This window comes from Nicotiana sylvestris, chromosome 12 (assembly GCF_000393655.2).
Source record: "Nicotiana sylvestris chromosome 12, ASM39365v2, whole genome shotgun sequence".
Taxonomy (NCBI): Eukaryota; Viridiplantae; Streptophyta; class Magnoliopsida; order Solanales; family Solanaceae; genus Nicotiana; species Nicotiana sylvestris.
In genome coordinates, this window is record NC_091068.1 from 67,886,290 (window position 1) to 67,907,764 (window position 21,475).

General features: G+C 37.2%; 1 protein-coding gene across 2 annotated transcripts; it reads right to left on the reverse strand.

Moving 5' to 3' along the window:
* Window positions 1-571: 571 nt before the first annotated feature.
* LOC104228400 (vacuolar sorting protein 3) lies at window positions 572-20,020 on the reverse strand. 2 transcript variants are annotated; one of them, XM_009780858.2, is made up of 14 exons: window positions 18,913-20,020; window positions 18,120-18,395; window positions 12,723-12,919; window positions 11,429-11,570; window positions 10,677-10,949; window positions 10,529-10,601; window positions 7,374-7,422; window positions 5,585-5,873; window positions 5,405-5,460; window positions 5,063-5,131; window positions 4,864-4,975; window positions 2,492-2,581; window positions 1,573-1,743; window positions 572-1,305 (listed from the first exon to the last, which is right to left on the reverse strand). In XM_009780858.2, exons 1-14 carry the CDS (start codon window positions 19,957-19,959, stop codon window positions 1,213-1,215), a joined length of 2,937 nt encoding a protein of 978 aa, XP_009779160.1. In that variant the 5' UTR covers window positions 19,960-20,020; the 3' UTR covers window positions 572-1,212. The 2 variants fall into 2 exon arrangements, 1 of the variants encoding a protein (XP_009779160.1); XR_011404230.1 differs by lacking the exon at window positions 572-1,305 and having other exon boundaries at window positions 1,709-1,743; window positions 5,085-5,131.
* Between the last annotated feature and the right edge of the window lie 1,455 nt (window positions 20,021-21,475).

Consider the following 21,475-nt stretch of genomic DNA (forward strand, 5'->3'; position numbering starts at 1 on the left):
AAAAATTTTATTTTGTTGTTGATTGTACTGTTTGGAACAATGACTTAAACAAGAGAGAAGATCACAATGAACATGTTGATCTTTACAGATCCCTTGTTAAACATGGCCATCTTCCTCTTGTTCGCAGAGAATGTCGATGAAAATCTGATTTCCCCATCATGGCTCTTGCTAAAAACAATTGAATAACCACCCACCGTGAAGGACGTGAAGGTCATTCTTTCGTTTAGACTTACTCTTTTGCCCTTGGGTTCGAACCGGCAATCGACCCGGCGACCATTAAATTTTGTCGGTTTTTCAATGTGTGCCTTGGCTAGGTAGTTTGGAGAGCAGTAGCGTGTTTGCTCTATTAGTCAAATTTGGTTTCTGCTCCTTTTGACTTTTCACCATCTTCTCCACTTGTATTCTCCCAAGCTTTTCTGTGCTGTTATATTTAAGCTTGCGACAAGGAGTAAGCAAGTTGTGGTTTAATTATTAATATACATGTCGAGGTCACGCCTTAACCTCCCACCACAATGGTGGCGATAATTTTTTTGTTTTAAAAGAAAAGCAAAGGGTTGAAATATTCACGCTCTCCTGATAAATGGTTTTTGTATATCATCTTTTGGAAATTGACTATTGTATCTTTCTGATATAATATACATCTGTTCCTACAGCGGATCACGGAACTCTGCTCTTGTAAGCATGACATCTATGGAAAAATAATAAACATTACATATCAACACCAAGGCTCCAGATTCTCCCACAAGATTTCAGTGATAATGACATCTTTCCATCTTCTTCATCAGAATATAAAGTTGCTGATCAATTAATCTCTGTTCCTACAGATATCTTGCCCCTAGTTGCTATATTAGAGTTTTACAGAGAACTTGCAGTACTGAGTGGTGATGCTGAATCGACCAACCATAACCCCACAGACCAGCTATGTTTTATTCAAAACAGTTCACTCTTGAGCACAAGTGCATTACTGACAAATTTTGAAATCAAAATGCCGTATGCTCATGGCTATGCACAGATGAAGAAGCCATCAAGGGCATGCCTTTGTGTCTCCTACTGAAGCAAATATACATTAGAGCAACATCATAATCAACTATGGGAGTGGTAGTGAGTTCTTTTGAGATGAGCTGCAGACATATTAAAAGTTAACTACATCAGCAGCAAGCGCTAATGCCAAGCCATTCAATGTTTGGATCATCCCAATGCCCCTTAGTAGCATCACCTTGTCACTAACCAACCAGGTTTATACAACATATCTTTCTTAAAATCGCGACCTGACACGGAGGTTGACTCACCTTGACGACGAAAACACTGCAGATAAAAGCAGTACACAATATCATCATCTAAATTTCAGCACAATAAAACTTGCAGAATTTCAATTCACCCTCTTTCTATATATATATATATAGAAAGAGTTCTTCCAAGCAACTTTCAGGCAGCAAGTCAAAATGGGGAATAATAAGTCAGCACAGATGAAAAATACATAAAATGTTTTTTTTGGGATAAGGAAGGGATATATAATGTCAAGCTAGAACATGATATTACAATAAGCCATAAATAAATGAAGACATGACAAACCTTGTAACAGACTATGGTATCATCTGGATACATTGCAAACAGTTTGGTTCCAAGTCGAGCATGGCAAGAGTCACACACACTGTCGTCATTTATCAAAACATGTCGTGATCTTTCCTCAAATCTTGCTAAGCTTGCATCAATATCCAAAGCACGAGATAGACTATGGACAATCTGTAGCATCAAATATCATCAGATGCCATGTGCAAAAGTAGATTAGCTATAAATAGTGTTATTCTATGAACTGCAACTTGACTACAGAATAAAATAGTAGACCCAATGCAGCCAGGACAAAGATATAAAAGAACTATGCAATTAGGACATACTTTAATACAACGCCTGAAAAAGCATCCGAGAGTTTGCAGTTAAACTTATAAAAAAGAAAAAGAAAAATATTAACAGTCTTATCAGTGGAGAAAGAATCTGTAAGACAACTCTGTGATTCAGTCATGGAAAAAATTGTTCTCTGAAAAAATATAATTCATCCAGAGTTCCAGTGCTGTTAAAGGCTTTAAGGTGCAGTTAAGCCTGAAGCTAGATAGGTAAGTCGCTTTGCCTTTAGGAAGTAATCTGACCAGCCTTGCACCTCCATATCATGCAATGCCTGGCTTATTTAGCCAAGCATCTAATAGTACCCGGTTCAAGAGGGAAATGAAATCACATACCATAATGACTCAACACAAAGGAGAAGATGACATGAAAATTGGCATAAGCTGAGTACTGCTCAAGCGCAGTAAGTTCATGTCTCCAGTGACATCATTGCTGAAGTTCCGCATAACATAGACATAGCATATGTTCGTGCCAAAACTTTGTATAAAAAAACATACACAAAGTGTAACCCCCTTAAAGATAATAAATAAAATATATTTTCATAAATGCTCAAGATCAATGGAAATTTCAACACCTATTGTTTAGGACATACTTGGCCTTGACGATGATGGTGAAGTCGAGCTCTCAACATTCTTAATATTGTCTCTGAAGCAAGCTGAAGGGGCATATCTGGTGACAACCTCTGCAAAGTGAAACTCAACTCAGAATGAGTAGCATTTTGACATCTATCGTGACTTTGCATATATTGCCTTAAGCAAATTAGATTATTTTCTAGGTTATTAGCCTTCTCATCGCCTGATTTCCTTCAAACAGCACGAAAAAATCCCAGATGAATATATCATCTTCTATTTAGGTGTAATGAATTAGTCAAATAACATCAACACTTGGCCAATGAAACAATGAAAATCTAACCATTGATTTCCCCCAATAATTGAGAAAAAGAGTAACGTGAACATAAGTAGACCTATCAAGCCATGTGAAACAGATGAAATTCTTTTAATAGCCTTTAGAAATTAAAGATCGCCATAATAAAAAAAGTCAAAACTTCATCTTTCACTTCAAATAAAGGCAATTACAAAAGACGATAGCCAAGAATGGTATAATAATGTTACAAGATGCATGATTAGATATGTTAGGAAGTAAGCGGACTACTTTTAATACCTGATAAGTTCTAGTCTATATTGCTCGGACTCGGGTTCGGGTATTTGATCCGGGTGCGGATCTAGAAGTCGGATCCTTCATAATCTATATTTTAAGATTCAGGGGTGCGGATCCAGGTACAGATACGGATGCGCAGGGATTTGGCTAAAAGTAATTCAAAATTCTAAAAATAGATCTATAAAAGTATCCTAAATTATGATGGATATTCTGTGGAAAACTTATAGGTTACTGAGTGCAGCCAATAATTCAATCTTTCATTTTGAGAATTTCTCAAGTTGTAGGCAATACACACTAGCATGCAGTAGCTAAAATTCAATCTTTCATTTTTTCTCAAATTTGGCCATGGATTGTGGTCAAAGTACCCAATCTCAATTGACCACATCCGGTACGAATCTCACACCCTTACTAGTACCAGTGTCGTGTCGACAAGGGTTTGTAAGCTAATATAAAGAGTCCGTGCAACATAGGTTCTAGGTGACTAAATACGCACCAATGGCTAAAATTAGGGTGCGAAAACCCCAACTTTACCAATAAAGAAGAATACACTCAAGTCTTCCGAATTTAAAGAACATATTCCCAGTTTTGATAACCCCAATGTTTCACACACTACTAAAATTTCAAAGACTACAAATCCAAATATTTCAAGAGGAAAATATTGAACATCAAAACTTCTACTTAAAAGTACGATGAGAAGTTTTTCCTGTGAATAGGTTTCAACAATGACCTTATTTCTCTTGTACCACATTTTTATTTTTAAATTTTGGAGACAAGTTCTCCGACCTAAAAACCAGTATGCAAGTCAATCAGAATTTTAATCTTCCTTCCCATTTGAACCATGTTACTTAAATTAGAGGGTGGATACAACAACAATAACGACCCAGTAAAATCCCACAAAGTGGACCCTCGGCTCAGGAAGACGAAAATAAAACAAGAAGAGACAATTCATCAATAACGTCAGCAGAAACCATAGAAATAGTAACATAAGCATAAAAACCAAAAAATAGATGACATGCAATAACAGTAACCAGTAATTAAGGCCCGGGGCTATGAAAAACAAAAAGGATAGTGTGGACTCAACATTAACCACAAGCCGTCTAAGATCAACCCTATCCAACCCCGCCTCACCCCCGGTATGAAGTAGGAAAAGCTCGACTACCCCCTAGCCTACAACCCTAATGCTTGGATAATCGTTTTTTTTAATAAATTAAATTTTATTGAGGTTTCGGGATAATGACACCATGCATACGAAGAGATAGAGAAGCTACACAAAAATATTGCTCCCCACAAAAGAGATCCAATCGTCTATACTACCAGGGATCTCGTTTGTGCATCAAAACAATCAGAGACAAAAAGGGATGTCTTAAACTGTGCACCATCATATTTCACCCCTTTGAATGCTCTCCTGTTCCCTTCCCTCCAAAGCACCAACACAACTGTTAGTGCAGCTACATTCCATAGCAGATAAAATGTTGAAGTGACAGATCCCAATGAGTAAAATGAAGCTAACTTTTTCCCAAGCTAGCTTCACATTTCCTCTCCTCATTGACCATTATTTATTTTTTCCCATAACCAAGAAATGCCAAGGGTCAGTTGGCGCACCGTTTGAAATCGGTGGATAATGAGTATGCGACTCTGCCCTTCTCCACTTAAATACCAAGCTTTTGTATGTGGTAGGATTAATGTTTGAACTTGTGACATGCGCCTAACCCGCACATCACGCGCTGCACTCTTCCACCTAGACTAAAGCCCTGCTCATTGCCCATTATATAAGTAATAGATGGGAAGAAGGATAAGTTTTGGTACCTCCAAAACCTGCAAAGGGTCTAGCATTTCTCCATGATTGTGCAGCAGACGCACAGCAGCTTTAAACATAGGCTCTTTGCCATTAATTGGTTCCAAATACATTTCAAGCAGCCTAAGAAGAGACCAGGAAGGGGAAAAGCTAAGAGAACATCTTTTAAACCAATAGCTAAAGAAACAAATGAGAGAATACTGTACTAACTGCATGTAAGCATCTGGCCTACCGATCTCGGCACAATATTGTTCTGCAGCTTCACAGTCTTCCAGCTTCCTGCCAGATGAACACAACTTTAAATTACAAATCCCACAGTTATAACTATCTCATTCAGAGTAATTGCAGGTTCAGGTATATCATTCATATCGCAATAATGTGGGTACTAAGCTTTCAAATATTTTCGCCTGTTTAAGTGAAGGACTTTCCATAAATATTGTCACCAATCCATTGCCCACATTTGGGAAACAGAATATCTTTTTAGCTGTTCATTAGTATGATAAAGCTTGTTGTGATTTATTCAAAGCAATAACCAAAGGTTTATTAACTTACAAGGCAAGAATTTGAAGCACTAATGTTTCTTGACCAAGCTTCCTGTAAAGAATAGCCTGTAATAAAACCATCAAAAACACAAGGACCGCAAATCACAACGAGAACCAGATGGTTCAAACTGTTAACCAGCAGAGATTCATAGGCGATTATTTCTATGAATAGCCTAAATTTTTTACTGACCTTCTCCAGCCATAACTCGGATCCTTCAATCAAGTCCAGCACCTCATCTGGATCATACAAGTCGGAGGACTGCAAAAAAATATGCAATCTCTCTCTGACATGAGTATCAAATATTGAGTTGTTTCCACGGTCTGACGTACTCATCTCCTTTTGATTTACACCTTCAGAATTTGGTATAGCATGTTCCTTTTCATTAGCATCAAGTGCCGATTTTGAAAGCAAGAGCGCATAAGTTGTATGGAACCGTGTGTCATCACAGTCTTGATCTTCAATTAACCACTGGAGATATCTGCATGGTAAAGCTTCCAGTTTATAATTCAAAGAAACATATAGACAACTAAATACCTCAATAGTATTTAGATACCATCTTTACAAGCATATATTATCAAACCAATCAGGTGACCAAGGCTGTGGTCTAGAAGTCAGTGAAGCGGGATGAGAACGATGGGAGTCCAGGGTTGACATTCAGTAGAGGCAAGACCAGCTTAGGTGACTTGTTCCCCTCCGCCTAAACCTTGGTGAACAGAATTACAGATACTCATATTGGCAGGAGACTGCAGGTATACAATGACATAATCGAACACCACCAATAAAAAAAACTAATACTAATAAAAATATCGATCAAACTAAGAAGAAATAAAAAGAGAAAATTCAGCACGCTACATGCTACTCGCTTTATTCAGTTCCCACCCGGTTAAGGAGTGACTGGATGCAATTTAAGGTTATTCCACCAGCTATTTTATCCTTTTTGTATTGGTAATTACTATGCAATTAGTATACAGCGGTAAATTTTCAAGTAGTCTTAGGCTACCTAATAGCTAGTTGATGAAAGGAGTGACTTTGAAGATATCGCTTGTACTAAAATGATCTAGAAGTTTATGTAGCAAGTCAACAAAGAAGCCTAAAGGACATACCGGGTCAACAGTAAACTATAAAGTTTAGTGCATATGTGTGTCACCTTCGGATTTACTCAGAAAGTCGTATTTTAGTTAACAATCGCCTAAGCCACACTACAGTCACATTATGTAGAACATTAAACAAATTCCAAGTTTTAATTAGTTAAATATCAAAACAAAACTAAAGTACCATCTTTTTCAAAAGAATGTATTATCTTAAAACTTCTTCACAGCATGGAACAGTTTTATGGTCATGGTGCTTCGAATAAATGTGCTTACACTATAAGAACATTGATCTACTCAAAGAATTGGCTTTCTAACTGGTTTGGCGAGTAAGATAAAGCTAGAAAGTTACAAGACTAAAAAATAGTACACTTAATCACAGTTCAAAAACTAGGTCTGGAAAATAGCCAAATGTCAAGCACTGACTAGACTCCACTCTTAAGGCAGCAAAATTTAACTCTAAATCTTCTGGAGCTCCTGCCAGATTCATCTTCATCTTCTGCTTCCTTTCAACCGCAAACATGAGCTATTCTAATTCTTAATCAGACTGTTCTCAATTTAGGTCTACAATATGCCTTTGCTATCAGAACAAGGGGGTAGCAGAGCGGGACGAAAAAAAGCTGCTTATCATTTGCAATGTGATACAGAACTCAGTAACTCAAACAATTAGTTAATAGGAGAAAAAGACGGTAGAACTACACTTTTCTTGTCGGATAAGTTAGCAATCTCCAAAATGGAAGCAAAAAAGTGGGACAGTGCAATCAAAAGTTGCAAAAATGTCACACTAGCCACACAACTAAGGAGAAACAAAATCAAGGCACCAATCACCAGTTCAGGAGAAAGAGACAGAATGTAGTTTGAAAAACAGTTGGCAAGGTAAAACAACTGACCTTAGAAGAATTTCGACTTTTCTGGGATCAATTGCGGCAATTACTTCATCTGTGATTGAAGACTTGCATTAAAAGAATGGCACTTAATGAAGAAACTACATTTTAAAAAACAAGCAAAAGAAAAGATATGCATGCTAACAGAGTCATTAAAAGTAAATAAGCTGATAGTGGCATATGTGAAGTAATATAATATTTTAATTTTATCATTCAAAGACCTAACAAAAAAACTGATAATACTTGCAGTCTTACACTACCTATAGAAAAAGAGAAACTACTTTTCTTTCTACTTCCTCTTTCTTAATAACTGAGAAATTCCCGAAGGCCAGCAGGTGCACGGTTGGAGAAGGGGCCCGCCCCTCTACCCTTCTCCACTTAACTACCATGCTTCTAAAAGCATATGTTGTGAGGTTCTCTTATTTTCTCTTGTACTTGGATGACTGCCCCCAACCTCTTTTGATATATTTGAAACTAAACAATTTGGCATTGGGTGACTGGTATATTCACCTCTTTGATTTATTAGGCAATCAGGTATGCTAAAAAGAGCTTAAAAATTACACTTGAGAAAGTAAACATTTACTTCTCGAGAAATTAATTATCAGGCCAGCTTGCCCCCGTATCTCTAGTTTAGCACACAGAACGTGAAGTGTGGGTTTGGCACACGTCACAAGTTAGATCCCCCTGACTGAAATGTGTAGGTGCATACTCCTCCAAGTTTCGAACAAATGGGGCTGGTGCCACTAAATGCACCAAGCCATGTGCATAAGCAAGTAGTGTGTGTGTGTACTGAAGTAGATTAACATCAATACCCATTTTTAGTTACGCAAAATGTCCTTACTATCTCATTAATAGTAGGTACTTTTCTGGTTTTTTCAACCAAGAACTAAACCCAACTATCTATATTTCGCCCCTCTTTTTCTCTTTTTCTCCTTATGGACACATTGTTGTCAAAGGTGCTTATAAGCCCTGAAGCGAGCCACACAACATGTTGAGCATTTCGTGCTGCTTAGCAAGTGCTTCAATGTCATCATCAAGGCTCTAAGGCATACTTTTCTTCACCAATGAGCGTAATCCTGAAGAGGCAACACTAAGCAATTGATACTCCATTTATTGTAATTTTTATTCAATTCCTTTGTCCATATATTTGCTATTCATGCGTATATTTATTAGTTTTGGACTGCACATACATATTTGTATTTTTTTTCTCCATTTGCGTCTTTCTTCAGTGAAGCTCACGCTTTATTTGCACTTAGTGCTTAAAGTCTCAAAGGACCTTCGAGCTGGTTTGCTTTTTCGCATCTGATAACACCTAATATGGGTCTGGATATATTGTTGTAATAACTGTTTTGCACTCTACTAATAGTAACGGTACTATCTCAAGAAAATAAAATTGGAGGAATTGGTCTTCAGAGGTACTTAGAAGTAATAAATCTCTCAATCAATTCGCTTCTTCAGTAGCTGAAGCTAAAGCAATAAGCTCAGCTTCCACGATAGAGTCAGCAATAATAGTTTGCTTTTTCGATTTCCAAGAAAGCACCACCTCCCAAAGTAAATACAACTAGTAGTATAATAGGAATCATCATACCAAGTTTTCCATTCTGAATGTGAAAATCCTTTTGTGTACAACATGATATCTTTTGTAATACATGCCATAAGTATTTGACACCAAGTAAATATAACTCTCGTATGGAATGTCAATGTTCATTACCTGGCTTGCTTGTGAACTTGCTAAGTACCCACGTTGCATATGCAATATCATCAGGCCTAGTGCAATTAGTCACATCTCAATTTCCATCTAAGCTAGCATACTCCTTTTGATATATCACATCATTCTCACTTTGCACAGAAAGCAAGCGAACAATTGAATCAAAGAAGTACAACATGCTCACATAATTGTACTATTTAAAATTGTATTATCTGTATGTCTTAAGTGGAGAAAGTGATCATAACTCCTATAGATCCACTATTCCATGATCTAAAAAGTGACCACAATTCTCCGTAACCATTATCTTATGTTCTATCATATCATTAACCCACTAAACCAGACGCTAATCTCTCATGTTCACATAACTTATTACCTCACTACCTTCCAATTTATTCCAAGAAAGAATTTTTACACCTATAAATAGTAGTATTTCTTACCTTGTGAAGGTGTGTGGAAAGTGTCGTAATGTGCAACAAAAGTGAAGTGTATTTGTAAGAAGAAAAAAGAGTTGTGAGAAAAGAAAAAGGTATAAATCTTCAACTTATTCACTACAAAAGAGAGTTTTACTTTGTTGAAGGAAAGTGCTCTTATTGGTGGATTTTTAGACTGAAAAACTAGTCCACGGATTGTTCGGATCATACAACATTGTTGGTTTGTTGTGTCTTGGAGGGGACAAGTCAAGATTTTTACTGCTGGAACAGTGAAGAATTTACTGCATTGGGCTTGAATATCCTTACAGAGTGCGAGGTATCCACGCCTAGCCTGAAGAACTTGTAATTTTTATTTCTATTTTCCACTGTAATAATTGTATTTTCGCGTAATTATATTCCTACTCTTTATCGGTGATGAAAAAGAGCAAAATTTCCCAAAAACAAAGGTTAATTGCTGCTCTCGCCATGGAGGAGAAAGGGGCTGCAGAATTGCCTTAATTATTGAAAAAGTAAAAGACGTGATCTGGACAACTCCTTTCCTTTTTATGTGTAGAATAAAATGACAATATTATCCATGATTTTTCAATGGTTTAGCAATAGCAAGGGTATTTTGGGTAAATAAAAGCAGGCATGGTCTAACCTACCTGTTTATGTAAAACATTGATTCAAGGCCAAAAATTGAATTATGACTATTCTCAGAATCAGTAGCTTTTATTTGCCTTCTCATCCAGCTTGCGATCGGCCTGCCCCTCCACACGGTTCGAGCCGTGAAAGCAACCACTAATGCTTGCATTAGGGTAGGCTGTCTACGTCACACCCTTTGGGGTGCGGCACTTCCCTGGACCCTGCATGAACGCGGGATGCCTTGTGCTCTAGGCTGCCTTTTAATAAAATTATTTACCTTATCAAAAGAGATATCAATTCTTTAAACATCGGTGTGAGGCTAAATTTTACTACAGAAGAGCCAATTTTTGCAGATGGATATGAAATTTGAACATCACTAGATACCATGTAAGACATACCTGGTGAGAGCGGATCTGTTCTTTTCTCCGATATGAGCACTTGAACAGCTAACACCTGATTGATGTCTGCAATCTAAAATGGAAATTAATACTCTCAATTAGCATGTCGAAAGCAGAAAGCACCTGAAAACCGAAAAGAATGCCATACCCATCCGAGATGTTGCAGTACTAACTCCTGATCAGATGATGCCTCAAGAATTCTTGAAGCCTTGGCTACAGCAGTCTGCTGATCAAAGGAATTGTCTTTTGTGGTGTCTTGTAAATGATTTGCACCATGTGAATCTTTCAAGTAGCTTGATGAATAATTTCGAGCCAGGACACGCCAGATTGAAAGAGACTTTGAGCTCATCCCTTTACTGGCATACAGAAAAGCAAGTGTCCGCAAATGCCCAGATTCACTCAGCAGTGATTCCAACTCCTCCTGCACTGTCCATTTAATTTTTATGGCTATCCTTCAGAGAAGATACCAGATCTCAACTTTAAGATTGAACTGTTTCCTAGCAAAGAGAGGTGCTACAACACCTTAAGGTCTACATACACAACATTTCTATGTTATCTACATCAACTTTCACTAAGATCTATAAGCTTTACCTAATCCAAAAAAAAAAAATTCAGTAAGTATGCTGGATATGGTTGGTATAACAATTAAGTGTTTGATAAGCACTTAAAGGTGAGGCCTAGGGGTCAAGGAGTGGGTTAACACCATGAGAAATCAAGGTTTAAATTCCAACAGAGGCAAAAAACACTAGGTGTGATTTCTTTCTACCTGCCTAAGCCTTGCTGGCCCAAACCCCCCGTTGTCAAAAAAAGAGTTTGATAGCACATGCACAAGCAGATCAATACAAGAACTGTGTGCTGCTCATACATTAGACAATATAGGACAAGGTTATATAGACATACCACTATGCAACTGTTCTCAGATGAGGCAAGTCTTTCCATGTCATCAACACGATTTAGAGCTCTGTAGAGGTACATTAAAAGTGTGTCAACTCCCTCTCTCACTGAAGGAGTCAAATCTTTATGTCGTGATGCTTCTAAAAATCTGTTATAAAAGAGAGGAAAAACTAAGGACCAGAATAGACAAGTAAAACCAGATTGGACAAAAAACACTAGATAAAAGTTTTAAACAAGCAAACTTCACAAGTATCCGACAAAATAAACCAAATTTTGAATACTGAAAAACATACTCAGCATAATATATAAAGGAATGCAAGTGAACCAAATGGCAGAGAACTATATTAGTTTTCTTCCCATCCTAAATTTCTCTGTTAGCACCAAAGTGTCGATGCCAAAACCATGTTGTAACATATTAGTACAATAACTGATGCTTTGTGGTCAATTCCTCCTGTTCTCAACTTATGAAACGATAATAAAGGTACAAGCGAAACACCAATAGCAATTCAACTGAAACTTAAACTACAAAATTAAGACATCGCCTAGAGGAATTACCAATATAGTCTACAATTTCTCTGAGAAGAAAGAAAAAAACAATTCAAGGGGTCAGTTCACAGCTTTCTATCTATCTTAAATCCCTGCTAATGTTTATATCAACCCCATAAACCTGAAAGGCAGGTCTCTCTCAACCCAGAATTTCTCTAATTATCAAGCTTACAATGGGTGATATATCTGTGATACATCCTAAAGTCACCCGAAGTAAGTATTTCATATATCTATGTCCCATTCATGAATTGCTTCCAGTCCTATTTTATATAACAGAAGTTAAACAGGTTTTCTTTGACTATGATGTTTTCACTCCTAAAATATATTTAATTGTAAAATATTGTGACTTATATAGATTTTTATCTAAATATTATCTCATAAAACTTGAGCAATGTCCATATTGACAAACTCCATTAGTAGATGTGATTATGATGTCCCTCGATGAATTTACTATCTAGGAATCTTAAGCTAAACATTGGTAAGTCTTATGAATATTGAGGAAGACATTCATATCCACTCTTTCTCATTTTTCTCTCTTTTACCCCACAATGGAAGTGGGAACAGTTTAAAAAAAGCTCTCAAAATTCATGAGCGTGCAAAGTTGGATTGGACACTAGTCATTTTAAATTAAAAAAAACACTCTTGAAAAATCAAATATTGTTTTTTGGTTTTGGAAGGCTTCAACCCAGAAGACATGAGGCCAGAACTAGGACAAGAAGTTGGTAGTAAACACACACTCTTATCAATAGATAACCTGGTCATGTTTTTAATTGCAGACTCCAATAAACCAGCTCTGCTTGGTGGATTCAGAAGAAACTTGTCATCAACTGCAGTCTCTACACCTGCTTTCTTAAGGAAGATAGCTCTCTGAATACCAGTTAAGCCATCATCCACAACTTTTTCGAGAAGTGATGGAGGAGGGTGCAAGCCCCAATACCTATTCCTCGGAACCTGAGAAGACGAATTCCAGTGACATTAAAGAAAGATTTAAATAGTTTTTGATCAAGTATAGAATTTATTAACAATGGGCAAAAACACTCATATACAAGAAGTATACCAAAAGTAGAAAACCTTACAACAAGATTGTTTTCTATGAATGACGCTCAATCTATGGGGCTCAATCTATGAATGGCCCTTGACAGGGAATTATGGAGGTCGAGCATTAAGGTTGTAGGTTAGGGGAAAAATTGTGAATATTTCTACAGCACAATAGAGTGAGACTAGCCAGTTAGGAGTTAGACTAAGAATGTCATTGCTCGTCTATTGATGCAGGGCTTTACCTGCTAGTTTTTACCATACCAGCCATCTATTTCGTATTTCGTATTCTGTATTTCATATCTCCTATATTGCTGTTATTTTATTATGCATTTTTATGGTACTAATATATCGTCTCCTGTTGCTTTTTTGAGCCGAGGGTCTCCTGGAAACAGCCTCTCTACCCTTCGGGGTAGGGGTAAGGTTTGCGTACATATTACCCTCCCCAGACTCCACTTGTGGGATTATACTGGGTTGTTGTTGTTGTTGTTGTTGACGCTCAATCTAGTATACCTAGAGGAACCTCGTGGGTGCACCAAAGGAAAATAAGATATTAAAGAAAAGGCAAAATAGCCTGAACGACACTTGTACTTGTTCGCACTTGTCATCCCGGCCCATGTACTCAACAAAGTCACACCGACACTTATAATAGTTCAAACTCAGTATTTTAAACCCATGTGACCTCACATGTTCTTCAAACGCTCTGACGTAGATGACATATTAGTATCCACATCAGATTTCTTGTAACACATCATGATTAATTTATTTTTTAATATTATATAAAATTATATTTTTTTCTCTTTCATTCCACCATCCCCTCATCACCTTCCTCCTCTCTCATCATCCTTATTCTCCACCATTCACTATTTACCACCACCTTCAAAACAGCCCACAAAGTAACAATGTTTTGATACAAGCAATGAGAGAATGAATTCAAACTCTTATTTCCCATCGGTGACCACTCTTTCACTCTTCATTTTTCTCCCATCGGTGACCACTCTTTCATTCCAGTATTGCCAAAGGCGAAAAGCGTTGAAAAGCGGTCAAGTCTATCGGGGCTTTAAGCGTAAAGCGCAATTAAAGTGTGGACTTTAGTTAAAAAAGGCACAACGAAGAAAAAAATAAAAAAATATATATGCAATGCAAGAAAGCAGTGACAATTTTATTCATAATGATTTTCTCAACAATTAATATATATCTTTTTGCCAATCATATTTATTGTTTTGTACCGCCTAATTTATTTTTAATATTATATTAAAAATTATATTTTTAACATTATTCTTTTGTACCGCCTATTTATTTTCCATTCCACCGTCACCTTCCTCTTCTCTCATCATCCTTATTCTCCACCATTCACCATTTACCACCACCTTCAAAACAGCCCACAAAGTAACAATGTTATGATACAAACAATGAGAGAATGAATTCAAACTCTTGTTTCCCGTTGGTGACTACTCTTTCACTCATCATTTTTCTCCCATCGGTGACCACTCTCTCATTGTTCTTCATTTTTCTAATTCTCTTTTTCAATTCAACTCTTAAAAATCGCCCCACCAATGCATGTGATTCCTCTCCGACCACCCTTCACCTAAAACGCTTTTTCACAACCAACACTCCACCATAACACCACCAATCAACCACAAAAAAGAATCGATCCGAAACGACTCCTAAAACCCATCATCAGCGGTGACTCCACCCAAATTTTTTTAAGATTTCTCTACCGGAAAATGGTTTGTTAGTGATCTTCTTGCACTTTTTCTATTTCATTTCCTTGCAAAAGCTCGTCTTCAGAAGTTGGGGGAAGAAAATGGGGAAGGTCGAAAAGAAATTTCTACCATATACTTGCCCCAATCTGGGAGTGCTTTCGAATCTGGGGTGATGAGGAGTGTTACTGTTGGATGAAGAGGTGATGGAGACAGTTGTGCTGCAGTTGGATTTGGGGTTAAAATGGGGGAGAGGTAATAAAGGGAAGAATGGAGGGGGGAGAGGTGGGGAAAACGTGAATAACCACTCTTTGACTTTTCTTTTCTTTTCTTTTTGTATTTAATTTTTTGTCTTTTTCCTCTTTTTTTGCTTTTTTTATTAGTTTAATCATCTCCTAGTTTAAATATTTATATTTACACTCCATATCCGTGTGAAATACACGTACTTTGTCCAATTCAGCTGACAAGCTGCCACATAGACTCGGCCAATAATCAGAGGGGCTTAAAACTTTGATTTTGAACAACTACAAGTGTTTGAATGAAACTTCGTGAAGTAGGAGAACTGTGATGTCAAAACCGAACGAGTAGAAGTGTCTCTCGGACTATTCTGCCTAAAGAAAAAGTTAGATAAAAAGAGCTTGCTCAGCAGAGAAAGAAACACATAGAGAGTCACACATCTAGCGAGAGACTCCAAGGGCCAACACATGTGATTGTGATGGAGTATCTTTTTTTAAGATGATGGCGTCCAGGTGAGTATCATATTTTTGGTGAATTATTGTTAGAGTTGGTTTGGGTGGAGATATTTCGATTTAAGAGGGGGTCTCAAGTTTTAAGATTTAACATGTCGTTTGTCATAAATAATGAATCCAAATGAATGGTTGAAATAATTTATTGAGGCTATTGAAAGCTGGGAAAGACTTCTAGATATAAAGAGGGAAATGGAGTCACAGTCCGGTTCTAGAATCAGATATGCAGCAAACATGTCCCATTACATTATACATGCCCCTAACAGAGGGAAGACAACGCTCAGATACACAAGGAACAAGAAGGGAGACCATTATGGGACTTGAGTGAGGGAAAGGAGAGCTTCACAATTTGTTCTCAAGTAGGAACGAAATAATACAAGGAAGTAATGGCATATTTACTGTAGATCGGTCTTACTTTAAGATCGGCTCTTAGCCCATTTTTATTTGCCTTGGCGATGGATGTACTGTCGTGACACACCCAAGGGAAGGCGCCTTGGTGCATGCTATTTGCCGATGATATAGGGTTGATTGACGAGATGCGAAGTAAAGTTAATGCGAGGTTGGAGGCTTGGAGATAGACCTTGGTCTAAAGGTTTCAAGTTGAGCAGAACCAAAACAGAATACTTAGAGCGCAAATTCAGTGATGGGACCCATGAAACAGACGTAGAGGTAAAGCTTGATGCTCAAGTTAATCCCAAGAGAGCTAGTTTTAAGTATCTCGGGTTCTATTATCCAAGGTAACGGGGAGATTGACGAAGATATCGCACATCACATCGGAGCGGGATCGATGAAATGGAGGCTCGCTTCCGGTGTTTTATGTGATAAGAATGTGCTGCCAAGACTTAAGGGTAAAATTTTATAAAGTGGTGGTTCGACCGACTATGCTGTATGGGGCTAAATGTTGGCCGGTCAAGAACTCCCACGTGCAGAAGATGAAAGTAGCAGAGATGAGGATGTTGAGATGGATATGTTGTTGTACTAGGAGAGATATGATTAAGAATAAAGCTATCTGGGACAGAGTAGGAGTAGCCTCCGTGGAGGACAAGATGCGGGAGTCGAGCCAATAGTCTTAATAGCACACATGTTCCTTCATATTCCTAGATTTTTATTTGCATTATGTGATTTTGTTCGCCTCAGGTATTGTATTCCATGTTGCTATTATTTCCTGTTGCTATTATTAGTTGTTATAATAATAATGTTTCTTATTTCCGAGCCGACGGTCTATTGGAAATTACCCTCCCCAGACCCCCACCTGTTGGGAACATAGTAGATTTTTTATTGTTGTTGTTGTTGTTGAAGAAAAGTCTACATCAGTTGATGCATCGTGTGTAGGTGTGCTAGAAAAGATGTGATTCAGCTATTGCTACACTGTTTGAAGGTATATTGAGCATCGATTATTGCTCAGTGTTAAAGCGTGTCATTAGGATCGAAATCTTCAGAAAAAGAGACAGAGAAAAAGAGTATAGGAGGTGTCTCACTTGGCATTTTTTTGAATGAAGTATCTCACTTGGCATTTATGTGGGCCATATTGAACGGACGAAATCAAAGCGCAATAGGAGCAACGGGGAAAATGGAGCACGCATTACACTAATTAGTATAGAAAATTAGGTGCTCTTTGTAAAGAATCATGTTTTTTAGTGAAATTTTCTACTTTTGAACAGATCCCGTACACAAGTTTCTTCCTCGTATCAATAGACTTTACTTTTTTAATGAAAAAAAAGAAATAAGGGTTGAAATAATCACTTAGTTGAGTTGTATTTCAGATCAAAATTATCTATGGTCCAAGCAGGTGCAAAGCATTTAGCTTTAAATTTCATAATATACGAAAATCCTGCATATCCTAAAAGCAGCCCAAGTTGATAGGAATGCCAGCATACAACCCCAACATGACTAGCTCAGTACTCATTGTCACCCTTTATAAAATAGGGCAACCCGGTGCACTAAGCTCCCGCTTAGCTCAGTACTCATTGTCACCCTTTATAAAATAGGGCAACCCGGTGCACTAAGCTCCCGCTATGCGCGGGGTCCGGGAAAGGGCCGGACCACAAGGGCCTATTGTACGCAGCCTCATTTTCACCCTTTATGAGGGACAAATATTAGGAACTACTGCAGAATATTAGCATTGCCCTAGTTAACTTATGCAGTAAGTTTGAAATAAAAGATTCCCTTTTTTTATAGGTAAAGCAAAAGATTCAATCAATTTATGGCAAGTTGTAAAAGTAGCAAAAGAAGTAGCATAAGCAGGACTAAAATGCAGCAAAGAAGAAAAAGAAAGAAGTAGAAGAAGAATGGACTGCACCTAGTTGGTCCTTTGCTACACAGCAAGAAAAAAAAAGGTAGACTGATACATATATTAGGATAAATAAGTATGGTATGACACGTTCTTTTTGCCTACATAAAACATATAGACACACTCTTCCGCACCAAATGACTAGACCGGGGCCCAATGACGGTGAATCGGAGACCAGAGAAGACAAAGATTCAAGAAAAAGAACAGATGCACTTAGTAAGACTGGATGGACTAACTGAAACTAACTTGACTCATATAACAGATGCAAAAATCACATTGTAGATTTATCAGCACATATACCATCATAATAACTAGAGATCAATGCATTAAAACAATAAATGCATGCACAGGACAATAACTGATACACCAGCACATACCAGCAATGACCACCGATTTGGGTCTCGTGTGATAAATGGGAAAAGTTCTGAAGGCTCCATTATTTCAGAAAGCAAGAAATGATCAACTGCTTCCTCAAAGTGTAGGTCAAACAGTAAGAGGAATCCCACTTGAGCATGGACAAAAGAGAGCATCTCTCTTGTCATTTCACCTTCATTTTGAAGCTCTTCAACCAGTGATATTGCTTCCCTAAAGTTCTTCTTTCGCAATAGATCTTTTATTTGTTCTTCACAAGGCACCTTTCGATAACACATAATCTGCCACCAAAACACAATTAGACATGAATTTAATTACTGTAAACGGGTAATTTTACAATGTTCTTTTCTCTTTTTCCAAACAATCCCTGTGCTTCTAAGACATAATGAAGAATCCAATGACAAAGAGAACCTGACAAAGCTAAGGGACCATGCATCTACAAGAATAATTAACGAGGCCTTCCAGTGAGTAAGCAGAATTTACTTCCATAACTTCATCAAATGCCTCAGCAAAAAAAGTTGAAGCTATGTTCTATTTCCTTTTTTTACCTTTTTGTTAAGGTCAAAATAGTGAATTATCAAAAAGATCATCTTGATACTATAGCTTAGGCAAGTCTCTATAAGAAAGTTCACAACTCTGCAGGCCCTCACGGAATTAAGTTATGCATGGGATGATTCAGCACAAGCAAAGGTTTAAGTACCCCTTAACCATTGGAGCGTATAAATTCTTAAAGACTAAAACCTAACCCAGAAAGCACCAAAGTGTAGACCTTTTATAGTTAAAGTGATCAAGTATTACCTTTGAGCCTGCCGCTACAACAACAAGCTTTCCTCTTCCATCCTCCTCATCAGCCACAACAAAAGGGCTACCTACTTCACCAGGAAACGACACTTGCTGACCGCAATTCCCCGACTTCTTATGATACAGCTCCAACTTCCCATTCCTTACCACCACAATATATGCCCCTATCTCCCCCATGGTCTCCGAAGCTTCACCGAAAACTAAACTACCACCCACAGGCTGCCCTTCACTATCCACAATAACACCCACATTGTCCACCATTAACATCACCTTGCACTCTTTTGCTAAAAACTTCATCCTTGGCGGCACGGACGAATCAGGCAAGGAGAATATCACACCAGAGAGCCCACTTGCATACGAATACAAATAGTAGCCACTCCTAGTTCCTACAATAACAGAATCATCTACCCATGATATACACATTATCCCGTCAGTAAAATCACCCTGAGCTTCCTTCAAAATTACAGGAGAACCACTCAAAACCAGCTCAACTAGCATCAGTTTCTTCCCCATCGCAACCGCGAAAAAACAACCATCTTCTTTTCCTTTAACCCCATTTGAAATAGGGTTTATACTGTAATTTCTACTTAAAAATCTCTTACTTACAACATTAACATTCTTCAACAGACTCAATTTTCGAACCGGTTCTAGTGAATTCAAGTCAAGCAAATAAATAAAACCGTCGGAGAGAACAATGAGTTTTCCGATATGACTAACAACGAGGATCGAACTCACAGGTTTGCCGATGATGTTCAGCCGCAGGTGGAATGATAGACCGGTGTTAGGGTTCAGGGAGAGTGAAATGACGTCGCCGGATACTGTTCCTATAAAAACTAGGGTTTGGGAATCGGAGATTGTGGTGATCGCTAAAGAAAGAACCGGAGGAATTGGAGGAATGGAAGGGTTTAAGCCGGCGAGAAGTTCTAGAACGTTCCGGGAATGAGATTTGGGCTCGGAACCGGGTTTAGGTTTCGAATTCGCCATTGGAGAAGCCGAGTGATCACTGACAAAACTCAACCATTGCTCCACTGTAGAGCAACGCATATAAGAATGACAACAGAACAGATTTTCTCTTTCCTTTATTTTTTTCAAATGATTAGTGCTCCAATTTACTCCCTCAACCTATTGTTGATCATTTTATTTTAACAAAAAATTTACTACCACTTTGTTTTTCATTTCAAAGTCAAATAGCCTATTTTTTTTATTTTTTTTAGATTAACACGTCTCAACCTGAATACACATCTTGAATATTAAGATGTGTATTAAGATTAAAATATCTGAATTTGAATACACATCTGAATATTAAGATATATATATTAAGATCTGAATACTACTTGAGTAATACCGTTTGTTTTTTAATATCTGAATATTTAAAATTTATCTTTATTTAAAAATTAATAAAGATAAATTTATCTGAATATATATATATATTATTAGTGCTCCAATTTACTCCCTCAACCTATTGTTGATCATTTTATTTTAACAAAAAATTTACTACCACTTTGTTTTCATTTCAAAGTCAAATTGCCTATTTTTTTTTTAAGATTAACACGTCTGAACCTGAATACACATCTGAATATTAAATGTGTATTAAGATTAAGATATCTGAATTTGAATACACATCTGAATATTAAGATATATATTAAGATCTGAATACTACTTGAATAATACCGTTTGTTTTTTAATATCTGAATATATAAAATTTATCTTTATTTAAAAATTAATAAACATAAATTCAAATAAAATACTAATTAATCTAATATTCTATCAATAAAATATATTTTTTAAAAATTATGGTAGTTAGTAATGATAATGGCTAACAGTGGTCCTTGTGAATGCCGACTAGAGGCGGCGATTGGTGGTGGTTTTGGTTAATGATGGTGGTTCTGTATAGTAGCTAGTGGTAATTGATAATGATGGTGATTATGGCTAAGAATAGTGGTGGTGGACAGTGATAATTAATAATGGTGAGTGATGGTGATGGTAGTTTATAACGGTGGGCAGTGTCGCCTATGATTGTTGATGGTGATGAGGTGGTTAGCTGTGGTAGTTGAGGTAGATGAGTTTGTGGTTGTGGTTGAAAATAATAGTGGCGGGGCTAGTGGGGATGGTGGGTGGCGGTTGTCAATAATGGTGGCGGCTTGGTGGTGGTGGTGGTGGTTGTCAATAATGGTGGCGGTGGGTGGCACGGTGATAGTTGATAATGGTAGGCGGTAGTGAAAAATAATAATTAATGCGGATGATCTTAATAAAATTAGGTCTTTATTATAGATCTTTATGTTTTTATCCTCTTACTCGGTACTTTTTTATCATTTAAATATATCAATAATATTTTTAAGTATTATTTAATTATTTATTTTTAAATTAATTTAAAGTATAAGTATTCTCATATTATCTTTATTTTCTTCATTACTAATTTCAGTGTACGTGCAGTGCACGTGTAAGCCGTCGCGTCTGTTTGAAAAAGAATTAAAAATCACGTGAAGGAACTACGTGTAATAGTAATTAATGTCCAAATGGATTCAACATGAAATTGAAATGTAAAAATGAAAAATGAGTT